Source organism: Phytophthora sojae (assembly GCF_000149755.1).
Source record: "Phytophthora sojae unplaced genomic scaffold PHYSOscaffold_1, whole genome shotgun sequence".
Classification (NCBI taxonomy): Eukaryota; Oomycota; class Peronosporomycetes; order Peronosporales; family Peronosporaceae; genus Phytophthora; species Phytophthora sojae.
The window spans coordinates 10,355,453-10,383,249 of record NW_009258115.1 but is presented as its reverse complement, the minus strand read 5'-3'; the positions used below and the strand labels follow the sequence as shown (position 1 = coordinate 10,383,249).

The following is a 27,797-nucleotide window of genomic DNA, read 5'->3' as shown; positions in this document are numbered from 1 at the left end:
TTGTCCTGCGGAAGCTCCGCAGGAATCTCTTCCGGAAGCACGTCCGCGTACTCCCGTAAGATCTCGTAGTAGGGACTCGTTGAAGACGAGTCCCAGCTCTGCTCTTCAAAGCGCTCCTTCTTCGTCTTCGCACTGAGAGTGTCCTTATGCTCGCCATGAAGAACTGCCTCAGTTCTTCATTCTCGCTCTTCGTTCCTATGCATGCCGTGCAAGCCACGGTATGCCCAATACAATGTCAAACTTATCGTCCAGATCCAGGACGATAAAGGTCTCGACAAACTCTTGGTCTTCATACGTGAAGTGCATGCATACCATGCGCTTCTCGGTCTTCACGACGGCACCCGTTGCCAGTCGTACCTCCAACATACTTCGCGGTATCTTTAAACCCTCGAAGTCAAGCCTTGATAGACTTCGCAGTCGAACAAAGTTCTTCGACGCGCCAGAATCTACCAAAGCACGGAGAGAGCCGCTTGCTCTCATCGAGTTACGTTCAGGATGACAAGGTCAGGCTTGTCATCTTGGTTCTTGCAGTGAGAATGAACCTCACTGGGGGCTGCAGTCCTCAGTGTCGCGTGTCCAAGATCGACACGCGGAACCGAATTACCAGTAGGGCGCCCCGCGCCTACTGGAGTCCAGCGTTTTTTTTTTGTTGCGACGGTGCCCGGCACCGCCGCGATAGCCACCCTGCTGGTGCACGGGGGCTGTGCACTCCCGAGCAAAGTGACCGAATTTACCGCAACGGTAGCCTCGCATGTTGTTTCCCTGCGACTGCTGGGGTTCAGCAGTTGCAGCACTCAAGAGGTCCATGGGTTTTGGTCCTCCCGTCCTCACTACCAGGCGTGGCTGTGGCCTCGGCTCATGTGTGTGCAGCTTAGCCTGCCGCAGGCTAAACTCCTCCTGCATTGCAAGATTAATTGCAGCTTCGAGAGTACTCAGGTACTCACGAAAGCGGTAGGTCTTCACAGGCCTATCTCTCAGCCCCTTCATGAACGTGACGACCTTGGTCGCCTCGTCGATCGGGTTGGTCACGATGTTCGAAACCAAGTACCGTGCTCTCTGAGCGTAAGCATGAACATCATGCTTGCCCTGCTGCAGGTCGAGGAACTCTGCCCTCGAGCTCGCTGTGAGCGGGTATATTCGTTTGTGTTGCTTGCAATGGTGGCCTGGATGTCAGGCGTCCACAGCAATCGAAAAATCTGAATAGGGTAAAGCTTGTGGTCAGGCAGCACCTCGAGAATGACCGCCAAATGCGGATGAAATGCGGTCTTCAGAGGGCTGTACCTGGTCTCGTCACCAATCACCAGAGCTGCAACACTAGGTGCAGTCGTTTCGTAGCTATCAGCTTGCCCATCATCACTCTCTGGTGGTTGCGGGATGTCATCACGAAGCGATCGCCGCGCAACAAACTCTAAGCCGACATTGTCGCCACTCCAGACACCGACATCCTTGTCAAGCTCAGCGCTCGGCTCGACCACAGCACTCGCCCCACAATGATTTGTGATTACGTCTACACCCACCTACAAAGATATGAGTTCCCCTAGCTAATAGAGCGCCCTTCAAATAGAGCACGGTAAAACAGCACACACTAACGTTATAAAAATAGAGTGCTACAAAATAGAGTGCGCTCCAACTACTAACAAGTGGAGTGAAACACGAAATTTTAAACTACACAAGAAACTGTTGAAGCACTATACAAAGAGTAAAAACAAAGTGTTGATGTTTTTTTACATTTTGTGTATGTTTTTGGCTTTGCTGTAGCAAATGTTGCGAAGTCGGTAAACTGTACGCATTGATGTGGTCTAATGTATATACGATATCGTTTTCTATGATAAATCCAACCAGATAAAGATGAGGTGGTATATACTTGCTGGTTCAAAGTAACAAATTCATTTTGCTCGTTAGGTTCACTTGTGGCCAGAACGAACCCAAGGTCGTAGTGATAGTAAGAATGTCGCTGTTGGGCCTTCTTGCTTTACTTTTAAAGAATACTTTCAAAACAAGTAGTCCCTTAGCGATCAATTAGTGCGCTACGGATACTCCAGTGCTGCAACACACGCTAGAATGTGCGGGTTAGGATATCAGTGCAGCAAAATGTATTAGAGGCTCCTTGCACTTTGGTACTTAGAAATAGAGTGCGCATATAATAAAGTGCGCAATTTTCATTTTACCGCACTCTGTAAAAATAGTGCGCCGTCCTTTACTCCATATTATACGTTATTGTCTGGTTTCTTATGCAATGCAATATGGTATAGTATGGTATGTCGGACCTCTGGTACTAGCAGCTGTTGGAATGCCCAACAGTAACTCTAAAGACAACTGGGTCAACGCTCGTCGAACATGGTGCCCATATGACTCCGAATTTTAAATTCGCACTTAAAAGTGAACACGAATGCAATGTTTGTAGCTTTAAACTTACACTTTTAGCTGTTAAGAGCTGATGCCTGTAAGAAGGCGAGATACTCGAGTAGGACACAGAAAAAATATTCCGGAATCGTTTCACCGAAGAATTCTGAGCAACAACATTATGTATTACTCTCTGTTCGGCACTGCGCTGGTGCAAGCCGGACAAGTGCTACAAGCACCACAGTTCGATAGTAATGAACGGGGAGCTCATAAGTTTATGCGCCTTGCGGCGACGTGGGTTAATTACATAGATAGCTTTATAATTAATTTACGAAGCTTATAGCCTTAGATTTTAAATAACACACTCTCGAATGCTACAGACACGTCTATTATCATCTAAGACCGGATATAGCTGCATTGTACATTCCCACCATTTCTCCCCTTTACAGGCATTTCCTGATAGCTTTAACATAATTGAAACTAAAAGTTTAAAGTTTAGGGTGACGACAGCTTTTGAAGTAAGACATGAAAACTGGAGTGAATAAAGATATACATGTGCAAGCTATCCACGACCAAGCCGCTTTCGACATATGCGCGAGACCGGTTGTATCACCGACAAGGTTAGCATTCGCTACGACGGCTTTATAAGATATGCGTGTAAGTTAGTTAACCATGTAATGCAAGAACAAAGAAAAATAATGTTTCAGGTCATTTCAATAAATTTCACGTTTGACGGGCTACCACAGGAAGGATATCGTACTTCAAAGTAAGTCTATGCAGCTATGAAATGCTGCATTAATTGAGTTAATCTTACGAGTGAACGTTGCACTGATGAATGCAAATTGCATGTCAGGTATAAATCAATCGTTTTCAAAGGGTGCGCAATAACACACATCCCAATTCGTGAGTTGGTGGAACCGTAATTGATGACCCCCCCTAAAAATTTTCCGCAGACTCAACAATGTACCTAAGTTATTTTTCGCGGTATTTTAATAGCGCGAAAATTGTACTTTATTAAAATACAATCTTCAGGTCCACCGATCTCGAGTATACTTCTTAGCAAAAAGTATCTATGCATCTCCTTAGAAGAAGAAGTGGATTAACTGCTTAATGAACGTCTCGTTTTGCTAGCTACCACAACATAAATGGACTAAGTTGTTGCGCTAGTTATTGACGGGGAATCCAAATCCGTCTTGATGGCGGGGGGAGTAATTTCTTCACAGGGTTCTTCGAATCTCAATCTCCGAAGGGTAACACAGACTGCATGTTTGTCAAATCCAAGCTTTGTTGAATGCCGAAAAGCATTGGCAATGTCGGCCAAATGTCGTCTTCACGCTTGGTGTGCTTGGCTTGTTAGCGTCCGTCTCATGAAAGTAGATACCATTACGAAGTCTCCATATACCATGAAACGCTATGGAAGTATGCACCCTCCAAAGCAGCAGCACTTCCTTCTGATGCCGTCTTCAATCTGCTCTGAGATCCCGTGGCTTGGGAACAGCAGTAGCCGCCAATCTAATTTTGCAATAAACGCCTGGCTCCAAGGCTGCCACATTGTCTGCCTCACCTCACCCAGTGCTGGGCAAGAAAAGAAGCAATGCTCAACTGTTTCAATTGCAACGCATGATCTTCGAACGCACTGCTGCACGGTGGCATTCAGCGACTTCAAACAATAAAGTCGTGACCCGACGATAAGACCACCAAGGAAAAGTCTTAGCATCACGTCGTGTATAACAGGAATGACGCATCTTCGAAGCCACTTCCACTCCGACCGCGTCGAGGGGATTAAGGGCGTTGGGCATCCCAGCAAAGTCGGATGGGTGCCCACTTCGTCATCAACTTGCAGCAAGAGTTTCCAATCTAGCTTGCGAAGGTGGGGGAAATATCTGGTGTCATTTCCGAGTGGGATACCATACGTCGGGGGAATGGTTTCACGTGTGGCAACACTCATTCCACCATCCTCTGGGCGCGGCAGGACGTGTTTAAAAACTTGTGTGCGTTGGCGATATAGCAGCATTATGTCTTCAAGCTCAATTTGCGTTTTGAGCTGATGCTCGAGAAGTTGTGATACCGTACTAAAGAAATCGAAAGCCAAAGGCCATCGATGAGAATAATCCAAAACATCATCAAGACTGGCTGAGAGCTCGCGACACAATCGTCTAAACTTGATAGAACCAGTTCCAACAGGCACTCGCTGAGATTCAGTTCCCACTTGAAAATCGGGCATTTTACTCCACCATATTGGACTAAAAAGTGCGTATTTTAGCTCCTTGGTTCTAGTGACGCGAAGTTGGGATCGACGGGGCCACATCAGTTAATTCCAGTCGCGAATCACCTTGCGCCACCATATTGGTAGCATCGCTGCTCGCCATCCTGGTGGACGTGGAGGATCTTGAAGCAGAAAATCTTTAGATCATGGCCGTGAGTACAGACCATAACGAAGTCTCAATAGCTCTGCAACAGGTCGGTACCACACAACCTCTGGGTCGCTATCACGGGTTTCAAGTGCTTGGACAATTAGCTGAAGCAACATAAAGTGCTGGCGCTGAATGAACACTGCAATTTCAGGCACACCCATCCCTGCGCTTGAAGGGCAAACTTCTTGCGAACGATATTATTCCCGGTCCGATGCCAACACGATATTATATAGTATGTAGCGCATAACTACATTCTGCCAGCGCTTCATGAATCGAACTGGGATATTAGTTGTAGTTGTAAAATACCACAGCAAAGACAAAATCATAGCTTGAACAACTAAACGCCGACCCATTAGGGTTCTCAATCTGCCTTTTCACAACTGCAGTCGAGCCATTAGCTTATGTTCAAGCTGCGCTGCTAGCATGGATCACGTATCTGCATTTCCAAATGGTATACCGAGGTACTTGACGGTATCACCTTTGCGCAACGGCCGAAGAGGTCCCAGTATTGGAGAAGAATGACCGTTGTTCAAGCTCATGATCACACTTTTCGAGTGGTTCAATTTGGCCCCGGATCCAGCACAATAACACTCTACCATCTGGAGCTGCTCTTGAAGGTGAGCGACATATTGAGAGAATAATATCCACCAAAGCCTTGACGCTCCATGACTTTGAACAGATACTCCCGATTCACTCTATCGTATGCTTTAGCAAAGTCAAGGAAGGCTGCCACACCTTTGCCCCTACGACAGCTCACCAAGTGCTGGAGGTCACGAACTAACATTACTTGGTGGTGAATCGATCGCCCAGGTATAAAACCTTTTTGATCATGGTGAACAAGGGTAGGCATGAATGGCTTCAGCCGATCCGTCAACACCCGACAAGGCTTTGACTTCCACCGGTATTAGAGTAATCGGCCTAACGTTCCCGGGGTCCTTTCTTGACGAGTAAGGCGACGGAAGAATATCGTTGGTGGGGAAGAAGTTCATCCCGCTCTAGTTGGTAACGAAAAACGATCAGCAAAATCTCACCAAATAAATCGGGATCAATTTGATAAAAGGCAGGTGTATATCATCGGGACCTGGTGCTGAGTGAGATCGCATGCTTCGTATTGCCTCTGTAAATTCACCGGTATTCAACTCAGCGTCCAAAGTTTCTCGTGCTTCGGCCGACAGTTTGCGATGGATTGAGTCAAGCAGACGACATTGTGCGACTTCATCTGGATGCGCCCCTTCTTCTTCAGAATAGCTGCGATCAGCAAAGATTTCACCCCAGCTGCCGGGTCCGTAGACACCGTTCCATCTGGAAGTCGGATTGATTGGAAGGGCGTATTACGTAACTCGTATCTTGGACTTCGAAAGAAGAAAGACGAACTTAGTTCCGACTCCGTCACGGAATGCTCAAACACGGATTGATTACGAAACTCAGCCCATTCCTCTTTACTCTGCTCGTATCCCTGCTTAGCAAAAGATAGATTTACTGCTGCTTGATCATTCGCACTGTCGTAAGCCACCGTAGATGCACAATCCTCAAGCTGCTGACGGGCCATAGCCAATTCAGAAGCTGCAGCTGCCTTTAGGCCCTTTGGCATTTCTTGAGGTATGCTTGCATCCGCTGCTTCCATGATTTCCATACAATTCCAGGGTTGTCAGACAAACGCAATCTGATAGTAGGTTTCGTGCTTCATTTCTTATATCAGAGCGAAGTTCAGGGATGCAAAGCAGCCAATCTTGTAATCTCCAAAACCCTGGCCCGGTCGGATGGTGCCATGACGTCAGCTCCACATGATGCGACTTGTGATCACTTTCATCCCACGTATGATAACCAGAATCTTCATAGCAAGTCGATACCAACGGGTCACACACTAAAATTAATTTAAACGGTTTCGACGAGGTCTTGGTCCCGAAAAAACTTGATCTTGAGGGTGGTGAAGCCGCCATGCATCCACAACATTAAGCTCAGTTAACCACGCACGTAACGGCGCCACACTTGAATCAGAACGCCGGTCTTCCGCAATCGAGTCCACCTCCGGATCTAACGCTAAATTAAAATCTCCACACACAACATGGATTGCACCTTCATCAAAGTCCACGGGGAAGCGCTGAAACAATGTCTTTCGGGCCGCTGCATCATTTGGTGCATAGATATTATGGATATAACATGTGTGATCACCCCAGCTCAACCGAACCTGCAGATACCTGTTCGGAATAGTTTTGGATGGCACTGGTCGATTCCACTCCAAGACACGAGCCATGAATAATAGTCGCCACTCCTCCGCTTCGAGGGAAAGCAGTAATCTGCGACTCGCCATTTTTATCCGACAAAAACACTCGACCACCAAAACTTTGGTGCACGAGATACTTGAAAGGTTCAGCCTCAGTTTGGTTTCTTGAATACACGAAAAATAATAGTGCTTCAAGTGCGACGAGATGATGTTGTACCCACCTTTTCGCACTCCATGCACATTCCAAATCAATATTTTACATGACTGGCCGACATCAACTCCCATGGCCATCTTAGTTGTCAGTGCTCGCCATTACACTCGGCGACAGGCAATCCAAAGTCACTGAAAGCAATTCCTCCGGCAGTGGTTCGCTGTTGCGCAAGTTTTCAATGCGCCCCAGCACGTCACAGTTGGGTACCGGCTCAAGCAGCTATACTAGCAGTTGCTGCCCTAAGGCACATCGTAGCAGCCGAAGGATTGTAGCACCAGATATCATTTTCACATAGGCGTGTGGAATTCCGTCTTTCAGCTTCGCCAACAAGAGAACTTCAACGATTCGAATATGAACGGGCATGTGTTCATGACTAGCAGCTCAAAGGAGCTGAGCAAGCGGAAAATTTCCCACTGTTTTTTTTTTTCACTTGACCACCCAGTGCTCCACCCAGCCACTTCATGTAGGTTGTGCGAGTTTTACCCAACGGCAGTTGAGATGCCTCCACGCGTTCGTGGAAGGACATCTTGGCGTTGTGCATGTTGGCGGCAAGGATGCGATCTAGGAGGTGGATATCGGCGAGCTCACAGAAGTTAACGCCTCCATCGTTTAGGTCACTGCATATCACTGTCGACCACGCAGTAGGGAACGTTCGCATGGATTCAACCACTTTATCCATGTTTTTCGTATCACTTAGTAGATTATCCACCAAGTCGAGGTGTTGCATTTTTGGGTCATCCGATCTTCACGCTGCTCAAGCTGGGCTTCAGTGGCGTCGACGAGAACGGCATCTTCCGCTGCAGCTTTCAGCTTGTCGGGCTTGTTTAAATCGCAGAGCGACGTTTCGTAGGTTGAGGTTCTTGCGAAGGCGTCGGACGACTTATCATCGGTACCATCAGAAACCCTGGAGTCATGTCTGAGGGAGCATCCGGTTGGAAATCCTCAAACTCGCAGTTGACAGTGTCGAGCTCCGCGAACGGGTTCTTGTCCGCAAACGAGCGTTCAATTCTCTTGAAGCCCGTTTCGAGATGGCGTGCCATGTCCGCATCTTCGTCGCTGGATGCTGAGACCATCTCCGTGTCCATTTCCCCACCTTTGTAATCATCGATCGCAGAAGGTGTGGGCTGGTCGCAGTTATCTTGAGGCTCTTGCACCGTTGACACGCTGGAAACTTTGTAGAAGTTCATCGCTGGGCTCCGAGCAGGGCGGGGTTTCGTCGATCGCGCTGAGCTTGTCAGCGCTGGTTTCACCGCATCTTGACGGCAAGCGTTTGTGCCCGAGCTGCCGCCCGGTGCATGCCGTGTTGCGTTCGCGAGTTGATGCATATGGCAAGGTGACCGCATACGCGGATTTCTTGTACCCTCGGGCACATTCCGGTGGCGCTAACGAGCGCCCTCCACGAGCCAAAAAGAGCTTCCTTCCATACATCAGCTGATTCGTTACGAACCCGTTTACCATCAGGCACGATGGCGGTTCGTCCAGGCCGAAGTAGAAGCGTCAGGTTGGTGTAGCAGCTTGGGCCTTCATGTTGACATCTCGTGGTGTCAGAAACAACGGTCTCGCACCAAGAGCGGCAAAGCTCATGTAGAGCTTGTTAGCCGTCTCAGTCGAGCCAACGCCAAATACATCCAGAAAGAACTTGTTTGCCATGGAGGATTGGCGCTTGATCGTGAACTTGCGGCCAAGCAGCACCACCTCCTGGCCTGCTCCGCTTCACGAGTCGTCCCGTGGAGAAGAACACCTCCCGTTGAAGCCTTCTGGACCATGGAGATCCCATGTTCCGCGAAAATCTCCTTCAATGCAGCGTTCACGTTGTCGTGAATGAGCGACTTGAAGTCGGTGGACATGGCGACAGCCGAGCAGTAGGTTCCGCTGTCAATGAGCACCGAGTGGGTCGTCGAAGGAGGCGTAAACGGGCGAGATTCCGTTATCATCGCGAGAAATTCAGCTTCCGTGGTGTCGTTGCGTTCGTAGGCATCTACGAGGCGCTCAGCATCCTCATCGGACAAGCACGGCTCGATCAGCGGCGCGTCGCCCGCCTTGGCAAGGTGCGCGAGAGCAGGTGATCTCCGATCGAAGTCATTGTTCTAGAAGAAGAACAGAGGGTTAGGATTCGTCTTGTGCGGTAGCGTGCAAAAACGATTGTTCTATGCATCTCCTTATTACGCATGATACTCAACCAAAATGCCAGTACCTCCATAGTATCAAAAGTTCTAGACAATGTTGTTAGCTACGACTCGTTAGCGAATAGCCAAGTGACGAATCCAAACAAAGCGTTGCCAGCTTCAGCGGTGCGCCTCGAACATTTCCACGAGGATCGGGCCTGAATATTCAACGGGTCGTCGTATGATGCTTTATTTCCCTCCTCGCTCAAACTTCTACTTAAGTAGGGCGGGGATACCAGGGATTTCTGGCTCTTTAAATCCTCCATTTTAATGCAAAATGTAAATTTCTTTGGTTGGAATCAATCACATGATGCCTGGAACGCAAAACAGGGATCGGCCAATACACATGAGAGTTATCGCTACGAGTCGTAGCCGCGCAATTTGGGAAGAGAGGGGGTGAGCACAGCTAGCATTTATCTCAAAAATGGGGGTTCAAAAGCCTAACAATATACAGGTAGTACTGCCACTTCCGACACCAGCGGGTGTGTATTTTTCATGCACACATAAATAGTTAGCAGGTATTACAATAGAGAACTTTAGAGTTCTCGAATGTATGAGCGCACCAGCACCAAGTTGGCGTGGCGACCAACGTCGCCGCTCCGTTCGTTCATCGCCGGCTCATCGGTGTGAGCCCCAGCGGCCATAGCACCCCAATAAAATGATAGCGCAAGCGATAAATTAACTATGAGACGAAGTTGTGAGTGAGCTGTTGTGGTTGAGCTCATCCACACTCGCTGAATGCTATCTGCGCTGCAGCACTAGTAGGAAGCTATAGACGCTGGTTTACTATCTACGCCAGCGCTTTCTCAGGGCTCCATCTACCAGTTCTTCCTCTGTCGTTTCTACTCCTATGTTCTCACTTCACCCCACTACTTGCCGCTAGGCCGAGGGGCCCACGGCGCGGGCTAACTGCTCCTCTGTCTACTACCTAAAGCCCTTCTGTCCGTTCTTGCGGCGAAGACGATGCCTACCTGCCAGCACCCCCATCCCCCTATACCTCCGCACCCACGAGACACGTTTCCGCGTCCCTTGTGCTGCACTCAGAATCTTCGTAAGCCTCGCAAGCTTCGCGCGCGACGGCGTCGGCTTGCGGTTGATTGAGAGCCGCTCAATGCTTGGCGTCGATTTATTGTGAACCCTGCTACATGTGATTACTTGTAGTACCGTTAGCATGCTGGATGATTTCTTGAGATCGACGCTCTGTCGACTCGAACCACCACCACTTCGCATTCTCCTTCCAAGTCCTCAAGTCCCGAGCACCACGCCGCAATGCAGCATGGCTTCTCTCTGCTGGTTGCTGGAGCTGTCCTCCTCGCGCTCTGTGATGGACTAGTAGTATAACCTGGCCGCTTTTCGTTCAGTAACTAAAATTCTGAAAGATAATCATCCAGCAAAATGGAGGCACGGTTGCTGACGACCGCGCACTTGCCAGCTTACTTCCTACTACAAATATTAGCTAGGTAGCGTGATAAACATTATACCGAAGTATTACTTGTCGGCCAAGCATAGATATGAAGTTTTTAGTACTGCCGTACCTAATAGTGACGCAAAAGTGACCACCCGTGCCCAGCAATTTACACTTTAATCGTGTGCAAGATGACATAGACATTGGCGATTTACTCTCTAGGTGTGTTTTATGATAGTATCGTTATTGCTGCCGTGGTGTAGCCTGCACCAAAGCATTTAAACCACATTGCCCGCCACAACGGACGCAAACATGAGCGCTCCGAACCACTTGTTCGAGGCGAACCGCGCCTGAAGATTGAGCGGGTCGTCAAGCTTGGCAGTGTTCACCTGCCAGGCCAAATGTGCCGCTCCGCCTGTCAGGCCGAGGAAGAACGGCCAGTCCAGGCCTGCCATGTAGCCCGCCGTGCCGAAGCCTGCGATAGCAGCAGCCGAGAAGCAGTTCAAGATTGGCTTGGTGTTGTCGCCGAAGAGGAGCGCGGTCGAGCGCACGCCGATCTTGATGTCGTCCTTCTTGTCCTGGTGCGCGTACAGTGTGTCGTACACCAGCGTCCAAGCCACACCACCGGCGTACAGGGGCAGCACCACAGGCCACTCGCACGATCCGTGAACCGCAGCCCAGCCTAGCAGCGCGCCATAGTTGAAAGTAAGACCCAGAAACGCTTGTGGCCAGTAGGTAAACCGCTTCATCGTCGGGTACGCGGCGACTAATGCGAGTGAGGACGCACCCATGGCCACACTATACCAATTCAGCTGCAGCAGCACCGCCAATCCGGCCGATAATTGCCCCGCAAGGAACCCCCACGCCTGCGGGTACGTGATCTTGCCAGCAGCCAGCGGGCGCTTGTTGGTGCGCTCCACCTGCTTGTCGAAGTCCTTGTCCCACATATCGTTGATCGTGCATCCGGCGCTGCGCATGATGAACGCGCCCATGCCAAAGAGCGCGAGCAGCTTCAAGTCTGGCAATTGGCCCGCAGGCGCGGCCATGGAGATGCTCCAGAAACACGGCCACAGCAGCATGAAGGTGCCCGCGGGACGGTTGACGCGGGAGATCTGGATGTACGGCAGCATCCACTCGGGGCTGTGGCGCTCGGCCCACGTGTCCTTCTCAATGCCGAACGCGTCGGACTTGGGCTTCACAGCCCCCACATCTTCACCAGCCTTGGGCTTCTTGTCTTCGGGCGCTTGGGGCTTCGTGAGCGAGCTGAAAAATGAGCTTTGAATTCCAGGGAACTGACTGGACGCGAAAGCCCCACGACGCGCCAACGGGTGAGCGACAGGAGGCGCGCGCGCGGCTAAGCGCCCGAATGCGGCGAGTGAAGAGGAGGGGCTAGAGCGTGTCACGAGGGGCGCGGCCCAGCGCGGGCGTCCTGCAGCGCGCGCGAGCAGGAGGCGAGCAGCCATTTTGGTCGAGGGGGTGTGCGGTCTTCTGCTGGCCGCACAAAATCAATTGTGAGGTTAGCAACGTGAATGTTGATATTGTAAGGAATGTGATTGGTCAGTCAGTTGAGTATTAGATGAAACTTGAATATGTACGCGTTGCAGTGCAGGTTGCCCGAAAGTTGGGTCGGAAGCTGTCAAGGCTGTGGAGGTTGGTCTTTGTTGTGGGACAGGTGCCGCCGACCGCGCTTGAATTGAGAGCGATTTCACGAGTTTCCCCGTTGCAGAGCGATGGTCTCGGAATTCTCCGCTCCCTTCCCGTCCGTTGGCATTCTGCTTTGCCGAAGTGTCTGGAGCGAGGTCTAGCTCCGTCACGTACGTCAACCGGTTCTCTGAAATCTGGGAACAGTGCACTGCACACCTCACGCATCTGTCGCCTCGTCCAGCGGGTCCGATGGAGTGGAACAACTCGCGCCTCCGCAGCCAGTCTGCGTTTCTGCAGCAACCGCCGTTGCGACCATCGACAACCTCGCGCTCTCCTTACTGGAACTACGGCGACGGCGACGGAGAAGAGTATAACACTCCACCCCAGCACGATGTTGTCCTGAGACCCGCGCGCTACAACAACGTATTGCTGCCGCCTCCGCCGATCCCGTCGCTCAAGGCCGAGTCGTCGGGGGACACCACGAACAACGGGGGCGTGCTGCTCCAGTCGTTCAACTCGCTGGGCATGCCGCAGCTTGAGGAGTCGACCGAGTTCCAGCCGTTCTTCACGTCCCAGAGCTCGAGCTTCTCGGACAGTGCCTTTTTCCAGCCGAGCCAGCAGCAGCATCCAGCGCCGCCCACACTGCCAGAGCTGCAAGTGCAGCAGCAGCCGAGCGAGCAGCTTCCGTCCCAGTTCTCGCAGTTCGGACAGTACGCGACGGGGATGTCAAGCTACTACGCACCATCGATGCCCCTGACGCCCCCTCCGCCTGCAGCGCGCCAGTCCGTCGACTACTTCCCGGAAGGTGAGCGAGCGCCTGTCGCTCGGTGCGTGTTTCTCTCTTGTGGCTTGATGGTTGACACCTTGCTTTGCTGCTTTACGCAGGCATCCCAACGCTCCACAGCGTGCACAGTCCCGTCCCGACACTACCGTCGAGTTTCGGCCAGCACGCACAGCAGCAGCAGTCTGCGTCGGTACTTGAACAGCGAGCTGACAGCTTTGACGATGAGATGCCGCGTGACACGTCCCCCGTCATATTCACCACCACCATGCCCGCAACGCCGACGGAGTCGACCATTTCGGCGCATGCATCATCGTTGACTCTTCCAGCGGGGGGCTACGCAGCTCGCCACTTGGACGAGCTGCTGGACTACAGCCCCGCGGAATCGTTCCATGGCGTGAAGAAGCGAGGTGGAGGTCGCCTGAGCGCGCCATTCACGAGCATGTCCACCGTGCACGAGCCCAAGTTCTCGCCGGACAAGCGCAAACTCTGTTGCGTGGAAGGCTGCAAGAGCCAAGCGCGAGCGTTCAACCGCTGCAAGCGGCACGGCGGGTCCAAGCGCTGCTCGAGTCCAGGCTGCACCAAGAGCGTGCAGAGTCGCGGGCTGTGCATCCGCCACGGCGGTGGCTCCCGTTGCCAGGAGCCCGGGTGTTCTCGAGCGTCGCAGAGCCACGGGCGGTGCAAGATGCACGGCGGAGGACGTCCGTGCATCGTCGTCGGCTGCGAGAAGAAGGCGCATCTGAAGCGGCTGTGCCGCAAACACGGCGGCGGCGCCAAGTGCTGCGTGGCCGGCTGCGAGAAGTGGGCCCAGCGTCAGGGCATGTGCATGACGCACTCCAAGGTGGTGGCGACGCAGCCGAGCGGCATCGGCCTCATCGGAGACGCGTTCCTGGACAGCCGCAAGCCGTCGCCCGCTCCGTCAGCCTCCGGTTCCTCCTCGTCGCCGTCGCTGCAGTTTTTCGCCGATATTATGCGGGCGTGAAGAGGAGAATGGCAAGGCACCTGCAACATGAAGAAACGCACAATGTTGAGCACGCCACGAGCATGAACACGTAGCAACGAAGTAGCTTTTCATCCTAGCTATCCATAACTTACCTTTTTGAATTCGAATCCGTTGCAACTTGGGCTGAACCTGTTCAAAATGCATACACAGCAGCGGCGAGCACGAGATGGATAGATCTCCTATGCATCAAAACCCGCTATATTATAGTGAGACTGGAAAGCGAAGGCTTTCGGGTGCCCTCTGTAATATCCTGTCCATAATAGATCATCCGTCCACCCACCCACCTCCAATAAGAAATAAAGCCGAAGAGAACCTGCAATAGCTCCGTCCTCATGATGTTGCCGAAAACTCCTTGGCGTGCGCCATGCACCAGCCTTTGCGTTGTGCCCACTTCGAGCACCCGTCGACCTTGCAGCGCACGCCACCGCCATGAGTTCGACACAAGTGCTTCAGATGCGCCTTCTTGTGACAGCCCTCCACAGCGCAGTACTCGCCGCCACCGTGTGATTTGCAGAGGCCCTTCGACTGAGCCGCTCGCACGCAGCCCTCGCGCGTACACCGAGAGCCGCCACCGTGAGCGATGCACAGTCCGCGGCTCTGGCTGTTCTTCGTGCACCCTTCGAACACGCACTGGTGGGCGCCGCCATGCTTCTTGCACTTCTGGTGCGACCGGGCCCTGTTCTGGCAGCCTGGGAACTCGCACTGTCGACTGCGCGGGCGCTTCGACCCCTTGGCACTTCCTGTGTCGGACGCAGCAGACGTCGGCGTGACAGTCGTCGTCGTCGACGCCACAACAGCACTCGAGGGTGTCGTATTCACTTGACTCGATACAGCTGCAGACGTCGGCATCAGAAATGATGCTGCTGGTTGGAAAGAGCCCAGCGAGGGCATCAACGCCCTCTTCGGCTCGATCGCAGTACTCTTATAGGAGCTGACGTTGTCGGTTGCGCTAGATCCCGTCACCACACCGCTGCTAACTGGACCAGCAGCATACGTATCGTCGAAAACTCCACGAGATCTCTTCACCGCACGTTCGGAAGCCTGATCCACTCCACGCTCCCGCTTCTCCAGATATTCGGACGTAGCTGGTGCCAGTAGTCTCTCGAACTGTGTACCCGTCGTCAAACTAGCAGCACCCACAGCCCCCACACTACTCGCTCCAGCACCTGTCCTCCTGTCTGTCGTCACCAGATGGTCCATCTTCATCATACCGCCATGATTATTACCTGTGGACGTCGGCGGGGAGTGTCCACCTGAGTCCATGGCATCATTTAGGTACGAGTCGAGATCCTGATTAAACTCGGGAAGCTGCGGATAATCCATCTTCAATTCGTCCTCCGGCGTCATGTAAAGCGGCGGCTGAACCTGTTGCTGTTGTCCCTGAGTTGCGTCGTTCTCTGTGTCGTAGGCCCCCGGGGCGTTCCAAAGCGAGTAGAGAGACGAATCGTAATCTGGCAGAAAAGAATCCACACCGGCAAACATCGAAGACGCGTTGGGGGACCCAATCCCGGATAAACTCGAGCTGGTGGTGACGTTGATGCTGCTGTGGGAACTCGTAGTGGTTGTTGCACTGGAACTGCACACCACTGGGGCGCCTGACGTGGAGATAGTGTTGCCTTTAGCTCCGGTGCGACTGGGGAACCCCCAGTTAGTGATAAAATCTGGCAGCGGGTGGTCCGCATCGAAGGGAGGAGGAGATGGATACCCTCCAAAGGAGCTTAAAAAGTTGCCACTGTTGCCGTTGTTGCCGTTGTTGCCGCTGTTGCTTGAGCGTGGTCTTTTGCCGGTCGTGTTGCTTGTTGGCTCTGCGTAACTGCTGCATGGGTTAAACAGCAACGAGTTCGTCGAGCTGTTGCCGCTGCTGTTGGTCCGCTCCAGAAGGTGGTGGAAATAGGGTCCAGTATTGAGGTTGTTGCCGCTCGAGTTAGAGGGCTTCACTCTGTGGGTCGGCAACTGGTGCGCCCCCATCCCTGTCGCTGTTGCTGTGGTCGGCGGGCGGTGTGGCATTTGCATCCGCAGGTGCGCGTCGCGGTCGTAGTTGCCCATTGAAGAGGCGTCTGCACTTGCCAATAGCGCTAGCGCGTCGCCGCCGCCCCCTCTCGCTTTACGCACAGTGTTGCCTTTGCCACTTTTGAGCGGGTTGTGGTTGCCTCCACCTCCTCCTCGAGTGAAAAAGTCTCCCCCTCCTGTTGCTGTTGCACTTGCAGTTGCCTGTGTTGCCGACGCGGAGCTGTTGCCGTGCCAGGAGCTCGGGTCCGCCACGCCCCACGGGGCGCCGCTCCCGCTGCTGGTCGAGCTCAGCCCCAGGGCCCAGTGCTCGTCAGCGCCGCCTCCAAAGAGCGCGTCACCGGCCGCGATCTCGAGCGCCGTCTTGTCCTTGGGTGCCTGGATCTCCGCTGTTGCCGTGTGCGCGCCGCTGCTCCTCGTGTTGCCGCGCCCTGTCGCTTTAGGTGGAGCGGGCTCAGTTGCCGTCGTTGGGCTCCGCTCCCGGTGTTTTGTTTCTTCTTCTTGTTGGGAGGGAAGAATTTGCAAGCGGCTGGCTGAAGGCTAAATTTGTATGGTCGTTTGTATAGGGGTAGAGACGGGTCGCAAAAGCTCAATGTGAGGTAGACACGCAGGAGGTTGATGCTCAGCAAACCAGGCCGGAATAGTACACGGGCATTGTCGATATGCGTTGGTATGAGGGCAACATCGTGCTGTTGCTGTTGCCGCTTTTGCTGTCGGTTCTTGTGTCTGTCTCCTCGCACCACGCTGAGTTCAAAGGCATTGCTGAACCTAAGGAAACACCTGAGAACCAACAGAGACCGGGCGGACGTCGTGGGCGTTGAAGTGAAAAGTGAAGCCGCGTTCGCGCGCGCTTTGCCAGCTTGCGGCTGGCAGAGCGTAGCGCAGTGGTCGCTGAGCTTGTCGTAAGTTAGCTGAGCCCAACACAAGAGCTGGAAATCGCAGCTGCCAAGATGGGTCCTCAAGATGTCCTCCTACCTGCCAGGGCAAGTACTGTAGTGCTGACGGTGGCATTGCGCTCGAATGCACTTGATGTTTGCTGTTGAGAAGCCGTTGTCTGTAGTTCAAAAGGACCGCAGAATATGTAGTGCTGCAATGGTTTTATCATTGCGCGCTTTGCTGGACGATCGCCCGAAAACTAAACTTTAAGGGGTGGACCAAGGTCTCTTCAATCTGCACTACATGTACGGGCGGTTTCACGCTAACAGCACTGTAGCCGGGCGAGTATATCTGCCACGCTTCAACATCGAGTACTCGTCCTACCCCGTAAACGGAGTCGCAGGACACAGGACAGACCTACTGCAGCCAAACAATTGTCAAGCTTTCTGTTCTTTTTTGTAGTTTACTTCACCGGCTTCAACCAGCTCCGCTAAGTCTTCATACTTCGAAGTACTAAGTACTTACTACGCAGCAGCAAGCCGGCACAGCGCCAATTACCGCCAACGCGTTAGCGCTTCGAGATGCTGTACTAGCGGGATGCCCTGCACATGGAAGCGAGCGAGATATTCTTGGTTCTTGGTGCGCTGCTCGATGTTCCATCTGCACCGATACAACCAAGAGCAAACACACATACGAGATCAGCCACATCGCCATAACACCTCTATCCCATTTTTTCCTCCTGCTCTTACCGCCGACGAACTCGACGGAAGCGAACACGGTGCTCCTTCAGAAGATCCGAGTGGGGGACGTCGCAACGCGAGTTGATAATATCCTGCTGCCAAACGCAAGCAGCACACAAGTTAGCACTGGCAAAAATAAGGAGTATGCACCCACAACATCGTCACCAGCAACATACTGCTAACTGATCGGGTGCTGCTTGTGCAGACTCCAGCTTGGCGCTGTCTCGGCCGCTGCTCTTATGCGCAGCTCCACGGGACGAGCGCTTCTTCGTCTTTTAAGCAAAAAAAAATCACAATGGGATCACGTTAGCATCATGTCAGCAAGAAAACAAAAAAATCGTAAGAAACCAAAACACTACAGTACCTGAACTAAAGGTGCAGCGGGAATGCGGAGACTCCTATACGTGCCAAGCAACAAAACAACGTCAGCTTCACATCGAAATACTACAGAATAAGAAACAGGAGTTCGGACCTCTTGGATCGCGCCTTCACCTTCACCTTCGGTACGCTCTTTTGCTTTGCCGTCTATAGAGAGAAGAATAAAAATCCCATCAAGCATCAGCAACAAATAAGTATTGCCTCTCTAACCAAAAAGCGACCCATCTCCTCTCTAAACGTCTCTAAAGCCTCTCCTGCTTACGTGTTCACAAAAGCCCGAGATGTTGGAGGGCGAGTCGCCGCTCTCGCCCAATGGAGAGGCGGCGGCCGCGCGGCTGCTGAGCATGATGAGCTCCTCCGCCACGCGGAACGTCTCGGCGTCATGTCGAAGGCTGCGGCTGGTGTCGACCATGGTTCTTCAAGCAGAGAGTGGGTTAAGGACTGCGCTCTCTCTAACGCTTTAGGTAGTGCTGCGCACTGCGTTTGTTTCCTGTTGCGCTGTTGCCAAGGGGCTTGAAGGTCGGTTCCTTGCTCGTGGCGACGCCTCCTGCCGATTTTGAATTTGGGGAGGGAAAAACAGGCTTTGACAGTCGACAGAAGGTCCGTGTTCCCAGTCGATTGCCTGTATTTAGTGACCTTCCGCCGATTGTCAAGGAGAATAAATGGCACATGTCGCTAAAGCCGGGTAACGGGTAAAAATTTGAGCCTATCAGTTTTACCCGCCTTTTTTGCGAATTCCCCGCCAAACCCGTTGAACCAACCAATCACAGCCGATTTTACCGGTAAAACATGAGAGGAGGAGGATCAAACTATTAGTCTTTTTAACTTTTGGTTTATAAGATTGTCTGGAATGTCCTAAACCAGGTGATCAGCGCCGCTGGAAGAGATACAAACAGATGAGATCTTGTGTCTTGGGCTTGAGTCCTTGGATTCCTGCGTTCGCGACGAGCTACTGCAGTGCGTGTAATTGCCGCAGTCCAGTAGTCTTCAGCCTGTTCATGAAGCACGCCGCTGAAAGGTGGGGCGCGATTCGCACTGCGGTTTACTGCGAATTTCGCAATAAACCGAAGGAGTTGCAGTGCCATCACACTGCCGTCCAGGTTAAGATGCTTCCAGCAGGCTTGCCCTCCCATAAAAGGTGAGTGAGCATCTCTTTCCGATTTTGACGGCTCTGGCAGCTTGCGTATGTCTGTCTCCCGTCGAAGAAGAGATTCAGCTTGTACAACATGAGAGCGGAAGTGCAATGCAACCAGGACAGTCGTTTGTACAGTCTGCCCCGGCAAATCTGGAAAGGTCGCCAATAGAAACTGCAAGGTTGCAAAACTTGCAAAGGGTTTGACAGAAATGTCAATGTTTGAATTACTCAATTAATGGGAAAGTAGCGCCTCGTCTTGTACCGTCGGCTCAGTTTTCAAGCAGAGCGCGGTCGTTGAGGGGGGTCGGTGATATAATACTGTATCGCCGAATATCGCCAATATTCTTGTGTTTGTACTTGTAAGAGTTTGTCTTGGTCGCGGAGCATCGCGTCACGTAGACCGCTGCCTGGGACGGTCGTTTAGGGAGTTCTAATGTCCGTACTGCCTCATCGTTCAGGGCAAGGTACTGTCGCCCATGCCGTATGCCGTCATGATTGCATCGTGCTACAGCAATAACTTATCTAAAGTTCATTATGAGCCTTTCACTATTTAGCAACTTGCACTTGCAAGGCCTGGTCCCTCCATTTTTCACTAAACTCAGTACCCATCATCCAGCAAGCGCGAATCTCGTCTGCATAACTGTACAGTTATTAACTGTACTACAGCTCTGCGAGTACATTCGACATCGCTACTGTATTCCAGATTTGCCGGGGAGATCTGTACGGTATCACAAATGTAGCCATGTTCAACTAGTTAGTGGAGGTAGCCTCTCGTTCGCCCGGACGGGACTATTAAGTCAGAAGATGCTGAGTCAGCACCTTCTAGCACTGCTGACGTGTATCCCTTTGGACCTCCTTCAAGGTCCAAAGGAGTCTTTGGCTCGAGGACCCCAAGCCTTGGAGTCCTCGAGCTCATCAGGTCTCCACAATTCATTTCCCCCCCCCCCTCCAATACTCTGCAGTGGAAGTTGAGAAATCATGAGCTCGCTGAGTGGCGCCGAGCTCTTCAATGTCAAGGACAAGGTGGTGATCGTCACGGGCGGCGGCATCGGCATCGGCAAGATGATCGCCGACGGATTTGTGCAGAACGGGGCCAGAGTGTACATCGCCTCGCGCAGACTCGAGGTCTGCCAGGAAGCCGCCAACGAGCTCAACGCCAAGGGACCCGGAGTCTGCATCCCGGTAAGAAGGTATCTTGTTCATATCGGTGCTAGCTGCGTCGGACTAACTCAGTGCATTGTTGCAGCTGCAAGTGGATCTGACCAGTGAGGAGCAGTGCAAGGCCTTCGCCGACGAGATCATCAAGCGGGAGTCGCGTCTCGACGTGCTCGTCAACAACTCGGGCGGTGGAACTGACACCCCCGTGGACTGCACCCCAGCCTCTGGTACGTTATTGTAATGTGAACTTGTTCGATAGAAATTTTTGTCTGTACTGACTTTCTTTCGGTGCTGCAGCGTGGAGCGAGACTTTTGCCTTGAACGTGACGTCGGCCTACCTGCTCACGCGCTTCCTGCTGCCTCTGCTGGACGTGGCTGCCGAGTCCTCGGACCTGGCTCGTGTAATCAACATCGGGTCCGTTGGAGGCTTGATGCCGCAGAAGCTCAACGGGATGGTGTACGACGCGTCCAAGGCGGCGCTGCACCACCTGACCCGCATTCTGGCGGCCAAGCTCGTTCGTCGCCCGAACGGAGGTCACATCCTGGTGAACTCCATCACGCCGGGCTACGTCCCGTCGAGACTGACGGAGGGAGTCGCCTACGTGACCGGAAAGCCCTTCGAGCAGATCAGCGACACGATTCCTGTCGGGCGCATGGGTCAGGACTCGGACATGGCGGGACTCGCCATCTTCTTGGCGTCCAAGGCGTCAGGGTGGATTTCAGGCCAGGTCATTACGGCCGATGGAGGAATGGTGAGCGCTGCGGAGACGGGTGTCGGCCCCTCGAAGCTGTAGTTTGAAGCTTGGTAAAAAGTGGCCAAACGAGCCGTTAGTGCGAGTAATCTCAGAAAAGGATCAATTGGGAGTAAACATCGACGTAAATAGACGAATCTGAAAGTATGAGGACAATTTGCCACAGCTGAAGTAACTTTGAATCAGTGAGCAAGCTAAACTTAATGAACCAAAATACTACATCCGTAACTTTTTTTTCTATTGCATGCTAGCTTACAACTCTCGTGTGCAAAAGCGACAAACGCTGTGCATGCAGTGTTGGCACCATACATGTACATGTATATACCGTCAATTCACAAAAATAGTTGTTCCATCAGGCTCGCTCAAGTAGAGGTAATGTGTGAGGCCTTTCTTTCCCATACCCTTTTCACTTGAGCATCGAGGGGAGCCTGGCCATCCAGAACATTTTAAGGATCAGTTTACAGATTCATCTGGAACACCAAAGATACCGCTACCACTTCCTGGCCCAGAACATTGAGTGCAGGTTCCAATGGAAGTTTGCCTCAAAACTGCGAGGCTATGAATGAGGTAAAAAGTGAGTTTCATATCAAAAGACAAAATGACTGTGCGTTTAAATCTATCACTGTTCTACTTCGACCTGGACGTCTGCCTTTTTCGTGCTCTTTCCCGTTTACAGGCAGATTCGCGAAGATCTACAAAAACCACAGGGAGAATAGAATGGTTCGAAGAGGAAAGTATAACTACGCTCTACTAATGTACGTACAGCGGGTCCGGTAATTGAAGGCACGTAGATGCATGTACATTAACAGAAGTGTAAATTATCACTGATAAAGTCGTGTTGCGCACGAGGAAACGCTGAATTTTTGGGTGTGATGTTGACACGGTGAGAAATTTAAAGACATATGGCGAGTAAGCCATTTACAGAATGAAGAGCGAGAGTATAGGAACAGTAGAGCTACAGATAATAGATTTCGAAGCCGACGGGGAAGCTACTGACTACGTACAGCATATTCGACTCTCTCTGCGAGAGTGTCCTCCATTCTTCAAAGGACATTTTCGTATAGCTTTTATCTCGGGATTAACATCAGGGTCTTAAACGGTAGGTTTTGAACCAACACATCAATGCGATCCATATCTAGCACAAGTAGTATACTACTTGTAAAAATGCAGTGGGATAAGCGATGATTAAACAACGTTGACGATGAAAACTACAGCGAAGAGGAGTTTTAGGAAGTATAAAAAGTAGAGGATGACCGAGGTTCTGCGTGCTATCAGTTTCTCGCACTTCTATTTCTTTTGAATCACTAAAGGCTTTAGTCTAAAGATGATCTTAGTGGTACTTCCCTCCTGGAACCATCCTATTCTCCCAGAACTCTTCGTAGCTCTTAAAGAATCTGGGGAAATTCTCTTTCACCCACTCCGGACTTCTATCCTTGAAAATCCAAACGTTGTATTGGAACAATCGTCCGAACTTGTTGTCGAATCTCTTGATCAGTGGAGGCAACTTCTCCGACCTTCTCCAAGCCAGGAGCTCTCTCCTTGTCCTCTTCGTCGGGTTCTATCTTTCGCAGAGAGCGGCCAATGGGGCTCACGTCCTCCTCGGTGATTGAACGGACCCATTGCGATGCCTCGAGTGGAGTGGCCTCCAGTTCCTTGGTCTGCTTGGATACCCTGATGGAGGATCATGCCTTCGCCCTGGAGCGCATCGCGCAGATTGCAGCCCTGGCCGTTGTAGCGCCTCATCGCGTCACCGGGATCCAAGCTCCGCGCGTTCCGTCTCCACCTGCTCTCGTGCCTTCCTCGTCCATGTTGGCAGTAAATTACTCGCATCACCGCCGAGATTACTTGAGATTAAGCCGCAGTTTTCTATATTTCTTCATCGAAAATTTGAGAGCCGTAAATTGCATTTATGCTGATGCTGATACTTCTTGCTGCTCTTACCTACTGTACTAAGCAGGTTCCCACACGTATGCGCTGTGTGCATATTCCTCGTGGCACTCGTCACATCTCATGTTGCACAACGCTCCACTAAAACAGCTAAAAGAAAAATACCCCCAAATATAAGCGCATCGGATATACTGCAGCTTGCAGCTCAGCTGCGTATGCTGCTTCGCCCTTGTCGTCTTGGAGACTCTCGGTCTTGATCTGATCACCGCAGCGGCAGGCTCGATGAGACCCCTGAACTATGTTATAAGAAATTCAAAATGGCCTGTTGTCCTGGCGCCACAGAGGGAGAAGCCATTCCCGAGCTCGCAACTGAAGACGGCGCTGGGCTGTTTCCAGGACTGGGCAAGCTCTCCTCATCGTGGTCAGGGTCGTCGTCGGTGCTAGCTGGGGACAGCGGAGCGGGGTCAAACAGGTTGTACAGCTCGGACCACGGCAGCTCTTCCGTTGAAACCACCCGGCGTGCGGGTTGTTCTTCCTGGAACAGCGAGTGGCTCTGGAGACCCCCGGGAACCTGCAGGTGGTCGACGTGGAGTTGCTGCTGCTGCTGTTGCTGCTGCTGTTGCTGGCTGATCATCATCTGCTCTGCGAGCTGCTGAATAAGGCGTTGCTGGTGCTGCAACAGTTCCTGCTGCTCGCGCTGGTGTTGCTGGAGCTGTTGGTTCTGCTGGTTGATCAGCATCTGCTGCTGTTGACGGGTCTGCTGCTGTTGCTGTTGCTGCTGGTTCTGCATCATACCTCCACCGCACATCAGATTATCCAGTCCACGGTAGTCGAAACCCGATGACGCACTGTCCACAAGAACAGAGGATGTCGGAGGACAAACCGCCATTGGAGAAGATACCGAGCCAAAAATGTTCTCCATCTTGAACGGAGGCACGTCTGTCATCGGTGATGAAAGATCCACAAAACCAGTGGACGTTGGAGGCGCCGGCACACGTGCAGCGCTCGGGCGGCGGGCATATGTCATGTCTTGCTTGGAGGGGGATACAATCGGCGAATCGGCAGCACAGCTTGACACAACCGTCGACGCCGGCGAGGCTGGTGTCGGCGGCATTAATGCACCTACTGAAGGCGAGGCTACCTCTGCACGCACTGTGCGCTTTCGCTTGAGATTTCTGTCGTCCACGGTCTCCTGGTTCTCGAAAGCTTCCACCTCGGGTTTAATAGTCACGGCATGGCTGGCTCTTCGGCTGGAGTAGATAGAAAATCCGTCCGAGCGTAGACGCTCGAGGCAGTACATGTACGACCCCATGGGCTTCATGAACAGCACTTCCAGCACGTGCTGAGCATCGCTACCGGAGAGTCCCTGCCCACGCGGGGCCGTCCATCCGTAATGCCACGCCTTGCACTCCGCATTGAATTCAAAAATCGCCGACTGCGACGAGGTCTCCATGGCTGCACCGCGTAGAATTCCCGGGAACAGCGGGTTCATCGGGTGCTCCTTATCACGCACCCAGGCCAGCACGTCCGTCTTCTCGATCGTCTGCCCAGGAAACACCTCCGGCCCTGACACTGTCTGGTCGAATGTGCCCTCCAAGTTCAGGAACCGCGCGAAGGCCAGCACAGCCGGACGCGTTGTCTGAATGGGGCAAATCTTCACACCTCCCGACTCTGTCACTCGACTCACAGCCACGTGCACACGGATCGAGTCTCCGCAGAAGCCGGAGCTCACGTGGCGCCCGTTGCGACAGCACGGGAAGCACCGCAAGTTCTTCTGGCCTCCTTTCTTGTTGTTACGCTGGTAGCGTGGTCGGAAGAGCTGGAAATTCTTGGTGGGGGCCACGAACGACGCACGGACGTTCAGGCCGTGCGGGTTCTCGCACGAATCATTGCAACAAGGTCCAGGGACGCTCTGATACACCAGATTAGCGTCTTCTTCGGGGTCGTCGCCTCTCATGGGCTTCGTGTTGCCGTCCGACTCGATCCACGTGCCGAAACCTGCTTCAATCTGGTACGTCGGCGGCTCCAGCAGCAGCGAATCACGGGCTGCCAATAGTTTGTAAAAGTCCACGCCATTCTCCACTGTGGACGGGTAAATCTGCCGCATTGCCTGCAGCCCCGAGTATTTTACCTGCAAGAATAAGTTAGCACCATGTATCTGGTTAGCACTATCTTATACAAAAGTTGCAGTTGCATGGATAGAGAGAAACGTACAATCGACGTGTAGGTGAACTCTCCGGGCGGAGGCCGCACCACGCACGTGGACACGTGGCCCACGGTGTGTGTGGTCTTAAGAATCATGCGCAGCAGGCGCTCGAACTCCTCGACGTGGCGCGGGTCCACGCACATGCGCGTGACCATGACGGCCTGAGATACAGTACATGGCAACACAGCATGCAAGTACCTTGGTTAGCACCACCTAACCTTTAAGTGTTGCCGGTAAGAGGAAATGGCTGCCGCGTTTAAGTGGTGTTAAATTTAACACCACTGACAATGCGGGGTAAAGGCGCGCACACACTCACCTCCTCGTCGTCCTTGATGTTCGTGGACTCCAGCGCCTCCTTGAGCATGCGGAAGCTCAGGAAGCTGCGCGTGAGCTCGGCGCTCGACGCCTCTTGGTGGTGGTCCCCCATGGCAGCGTCTGGAGAAGAAGGTTACGTGGTGCCGAGTTCGCTCTTGCCTTTGCCTTTCGTCCGTGCGCGCTTCGTTCTTTGTGTGTGGGGTGAGTGGTGCGAGGAGGGACCAACACTCGCGTCGCACTTTTACCTGCGATACGCGATGAATGAGCGCGCTGAGACCCTTCCGTGTTTGATAATTTGGGAATGAAGGTACACTTGCGTTGGTTCAGTTATACTTGACATTTGTATCTTATGCGACGGTCGAGAGCAATAACCTGCGATATACGAATATTCGAGGTGGCAGCCGACGGTTTTCTGTAACGGCCGCATTAAAGGACTGGTCACGGAATCGATTGATTGGCTGCAACATGGGACTGCTCGATCATAGTCCGTTATCAGGCCGCTCTGCTTCAAGGCGGACATGGGCCGAGGTATAGAGGGCTGTCTCCAGTATCCCAGAGCTGCTGCAATGGGGATCGGCGCCGTCCCGCTGCTCCTGGAGCGCCGCGCGCATCACGTTGCACAGGTCCAGCGTTGGCAGCGGCGAGATCGAATCCGTGTCGTCGTCCACTTGGTCAGCGGCGTCTGCCTTGCTCTGCCTAGACGCGACTGCTGATCTGCCAAGTGGAGGGCACGGGCACGAACCGGACCCATTAGTGAGTTGAGTGCGGCTGTTGTCCGCTCCAGTTGCTTGCTTACCTCGCCGTCTTCTTGGCGCTGGACTTCTTCCGCGAGTTTGAGTTGGTGGACTTGTTTCGGGCAGGGGGTGGCGCGGTGCCGTCGTCGAAGACGGGGGAGGACAGGAGAACAACAGGAACTGCGGCGGGGGACTGCTTTCGGAGCTCTAGCAGCTCCGCGATGGAGTACTCGAGTTTGGTGGGGACTGCAGCGACAGCGACAGCTGCTGCATCCTCGTCCGACCTCGGATCTTCTTCGCACGCTGAATCCGATTCGGGCAGGCTGGTATCAGCGGTGTGATCTTCATCTTTGGCGAGCGCGTCGTGGTCAGGCACTCCTTCATCAGGCGGGTTAGTATCAGCAGGCATGGGCGTCAACAGCTCCGCTACGTCGGCTGTGTGGTCCGAGCGCTGCGTCTCGATCTGCTCGGCGTTATTCTCCACGCGAAGCTTACCTGCCAGGAAGTCAGCCAGCGACCCTAGCTCCACGCGCTCATATCGGACTCGATCCTGCCTTTTCTCGTCCTGTGCCCCGTTCGTCGCAGGCGATAAAACTGCAGACGGCTCTGGTACTGTAGCCACCTCAATCTCCACACCGCCTTTAGCCGCGGCATCGATCTCAACCTCAATGTCTTCGCCGCCAAGGTCATCTTCCACGCCAGATTCCACCTCAGCGACGTCTCTAACAGCAACGGACTCCTCCTCATCTGTGTCACCGACCTCCATGCGTTCCTTTTTCACTGCATCAACTTCTTCAGCAGTATAGTACTCGTCGTAGCACATTTTGCAGTAGTAGCATCCGTCATTCTCGTCCAGCACCACCACCCCACCAGCTTCTCCACAAGTCGTGCACTCCACCACCACCTCCTTCTTCTTCTTCTTCTTCGTCTCCTCCACCTCCGCCTGGCGCAACTTGTCCATCAGCTCCGCCGCCTTCCTCGTCAGTGCCTCAGCTCGCCGCACGCCTCGATACAACGCTCTGTACCCTCCCAGCACATTCCGCAGCGAGCATTGCTCCACCACTTGCAGCGCGTAGTCCAGACTCTCCTGACCCTCCTGCAGCTGCTTCGCTGCATTGACGCCGTTCTTCGACTGCGCCGCGAGCTCCACGCAGGCCTCGCCCACGTTGCACGACAGCACGAACAGTCCGGCGTAGTCTTGCTGCGAGTATGCGCCGCTCAGCGCCGCCTTCCAAGTGTCCAGCGCGTGCGCGTAGAGCCCCTCGCCCGCCAGGAGCCGGCCCTGGCGGATGGCACGGCGGGTATCCTCCATCGGTCAAGTGTTCTTGTACAGGAAGATGTCGTGAAAATTGCTCATTTTCTCTGTTCTTGTAGAGAGGTTTCCCACCCGCTCTTGAAGTTCATTCAATCGTTTGACGA

At 52.9% G+C, this 27,797-nt stretch overlaps 10 protein-coding genes across 10 annotated transcripts; 2 read left to right on the top strand and 8 right to left on the bottom strand.

Moving 5' to 3' along the window:
* Nucleotides 1–8,016: 8,016 nt before the first annotated feature.
* Nucleotides 8,017–9,623, bottom strand: PHYSODRAFT_294741 (hypothetical protein; the record flags this gene model as incomplete). The annotated part of the gene is made up of 5 exons (XM_009518700.1): nucleotides 8,017–8,356; nucleotides 8,443–8,706; nucleotides 8,888–9,279; nucleotides 9,387–9,405; nucleotides 9,427–9,623. 5 exons carry the CDS (start codon nucleotides 9,621–9,623, stop codon nucleotides 8,017–8,019), a joined length of 1,212 nt encoding a protein of 403 aa, XP_009516995.1.
* A 1,417-nt stretch (nucleotides 9,624–11,040) lies between these two features.
* PHYSODRAFT_309938 (hypothetical protein) lies at nucleotides 11,041–11,892 on the bottom strand (the record flags this gene model as incomplete). The annotated part of the gene is made up of 1 exon (XM_009518699.1): nucleotides 11,041–11,892. The coding sequence occupies one exon, from the start codon at nucleotides 11,890–11,892 to the stop codon at nucleotides 11,041–11,043; it is 852 nt and encodes a 283-aa protein (XP_009516994.1).
* Nucleotides 11,893–11,920: 28 nt separating this feature from the next.
* PHYSODRAFT_261225 (hypothetical protein) lies at nucleotides 11,921–12,225 on the bottom strand (the record flags this gene model as incomplete). The annotated part of the gene is made up of 1 exon (XM_009518698.1): nucleotides 11,921–12,225. A coding segment is annotated over one exon (305 nt), but the record flags the coding sequence as incomplete, so codon positions are not given.
* A 430-nt stretch (nucleotides 12,226–12,655) lies between these two features.
* On the top strand, nucleotides 12,656–14,169 carry PHYSODRAFT_469929 (hypothetical protein; the record flags this gene model as incomplete). Its single annotated transcript, XM_009518697.1, has 3 exons — nucleotides 12,656–13,211; nucleotides 13,292–13,376; nucleotides 13,563–14,169. 3 exons carry the CDS (start codon nucleotides 12,656–12,658, stop codon nucleotides 14,167–14,169), a joined length of 1,248 nt encoding a protein of 415 aa, XP_009516992.1.
* Nucleotides 14,170–14,520: 351 nt separating this feature from the next.
* On the bottom strand, nucleotides 14,521–16,957 carry PHYSODRAFT_309936 (hypothetical protein; the record flags this gene model as incomplete). Its single annotated transcript, XM_009518696.1, has 2 exons — nucleotides 14,521–16,650; nucleotides 16,829–16,957. 2 exons carry the CDS (start codon nucleotides 16,955–16,957, stop codon nucleotides 14,521–14,523), a joined length of 2,259 nt encoding a protein of 752 aa, XP_009516991.1.
* Nucleotides 16,958–17,627: 670 nt separating this feature from the next.
* On the bottom strand, nucleotides 17,628–18,603 carry PHYSODRAFT_475913 (hypothetical protein; the record flags this gene model as incomplete). The annotated part of the gene is made up of 3 exons (XM_009518695.1): nucleotides 17,628–17,733; nucleotides 17,823–17,908; nucleotides 18,454–18,603. 3 exons carry the CDS (start codon nucleotides 18,601–18,603, stop codon nucleotides 17,628–17,630), a joined length of 342 nt encoding a protein of 113 aa, XP_009516990.1.
* Nucleotides 18,604–20,388: 1,785 nt separating this feature from the next.
* On the top strand, nucleotides 20,389–21,278 carry PHYSODRAFT_467174 (hypothetical protein; the record flags this gene model as incomplete). Its single annotated transcript, XM_009518694.1, has 3 exons — nucleotides 20,389–20,496; nucleotides 20,573–20,711; nucleotides 20,782–21,278. The coding sequence occupies 3 exons, from the start codon at nucleotides 20,389–20,391 to the stop codon at nucleotides 21,276–21,278; spliced, it is 744 nt and encodes a 247-aa protein (XP_009516989.1).
* A 1,288-nt stretch (nucleotides 21,279–22,566) lies between these two features.
* On the bottom strand, nucleotides 22,567–22,752 carry PHYSODRAFT_476092 (hypothetical protein; the record flags this gene model as incomplete). Its single annotated transcript, XM_009518693.1, has 1 exon — nucleotides 22,567–22,752. A coding segment is annotated over one exon (186 nt), but the record flags the coding sequence as incomplete, so codon positions are not given.
* A 358-nt stretch (nucleotides 22,753–23,110) lies between these two features.
* PHYSODRAFT_537868 (hypothetical protein) lies at nucleotides 23,111–25,756 on the bottom strand (the record flags this gene model as incomplete). The annotated part of the gene is made up of 3 exons (XM_009518692.1): nucleotides 23,111–25,254; nucleotides 25,338–25,490; nucleotides 25,646–25,756. 3 exons carry the CDS (start codon nucleotides 25,754–25,756, stop codon nucleotides 23,425–23,427), a joined length of 2,094 nt encoding a protein of 697 aa, XP_009516987.1. The 3' UTR covers nucleotides 23,111–23,424.
* A 219-nt stretch (nucleotides 25,757–25,975) lies between these two features.
* Nucleotides 25,976–27,690, bottom strand: PHYSODRAFT_552887 (hypothetical protein; the record flags this gene model as incomplete). Its single annotated transcript, XM_009518691.1, has 3 exons — nucleotides 25,976–26,358; nucleotides 26,441–27,285; nucleotides 27,316–27,690. The coding sequence occupies 3 exons, from the start codon at nucleotides 27,688–27,690 to the stop codon at nucleotides 26,124–26,126; spliced, it is 1,455 nt and encodes a 484-aa protein (XP_009516986.1). The 3' UTR covers nucleotides 25,976–26,123.
* Between the last annotated feature and the right edge of the window lie 107 nt (nucleotides 27,691–27,797).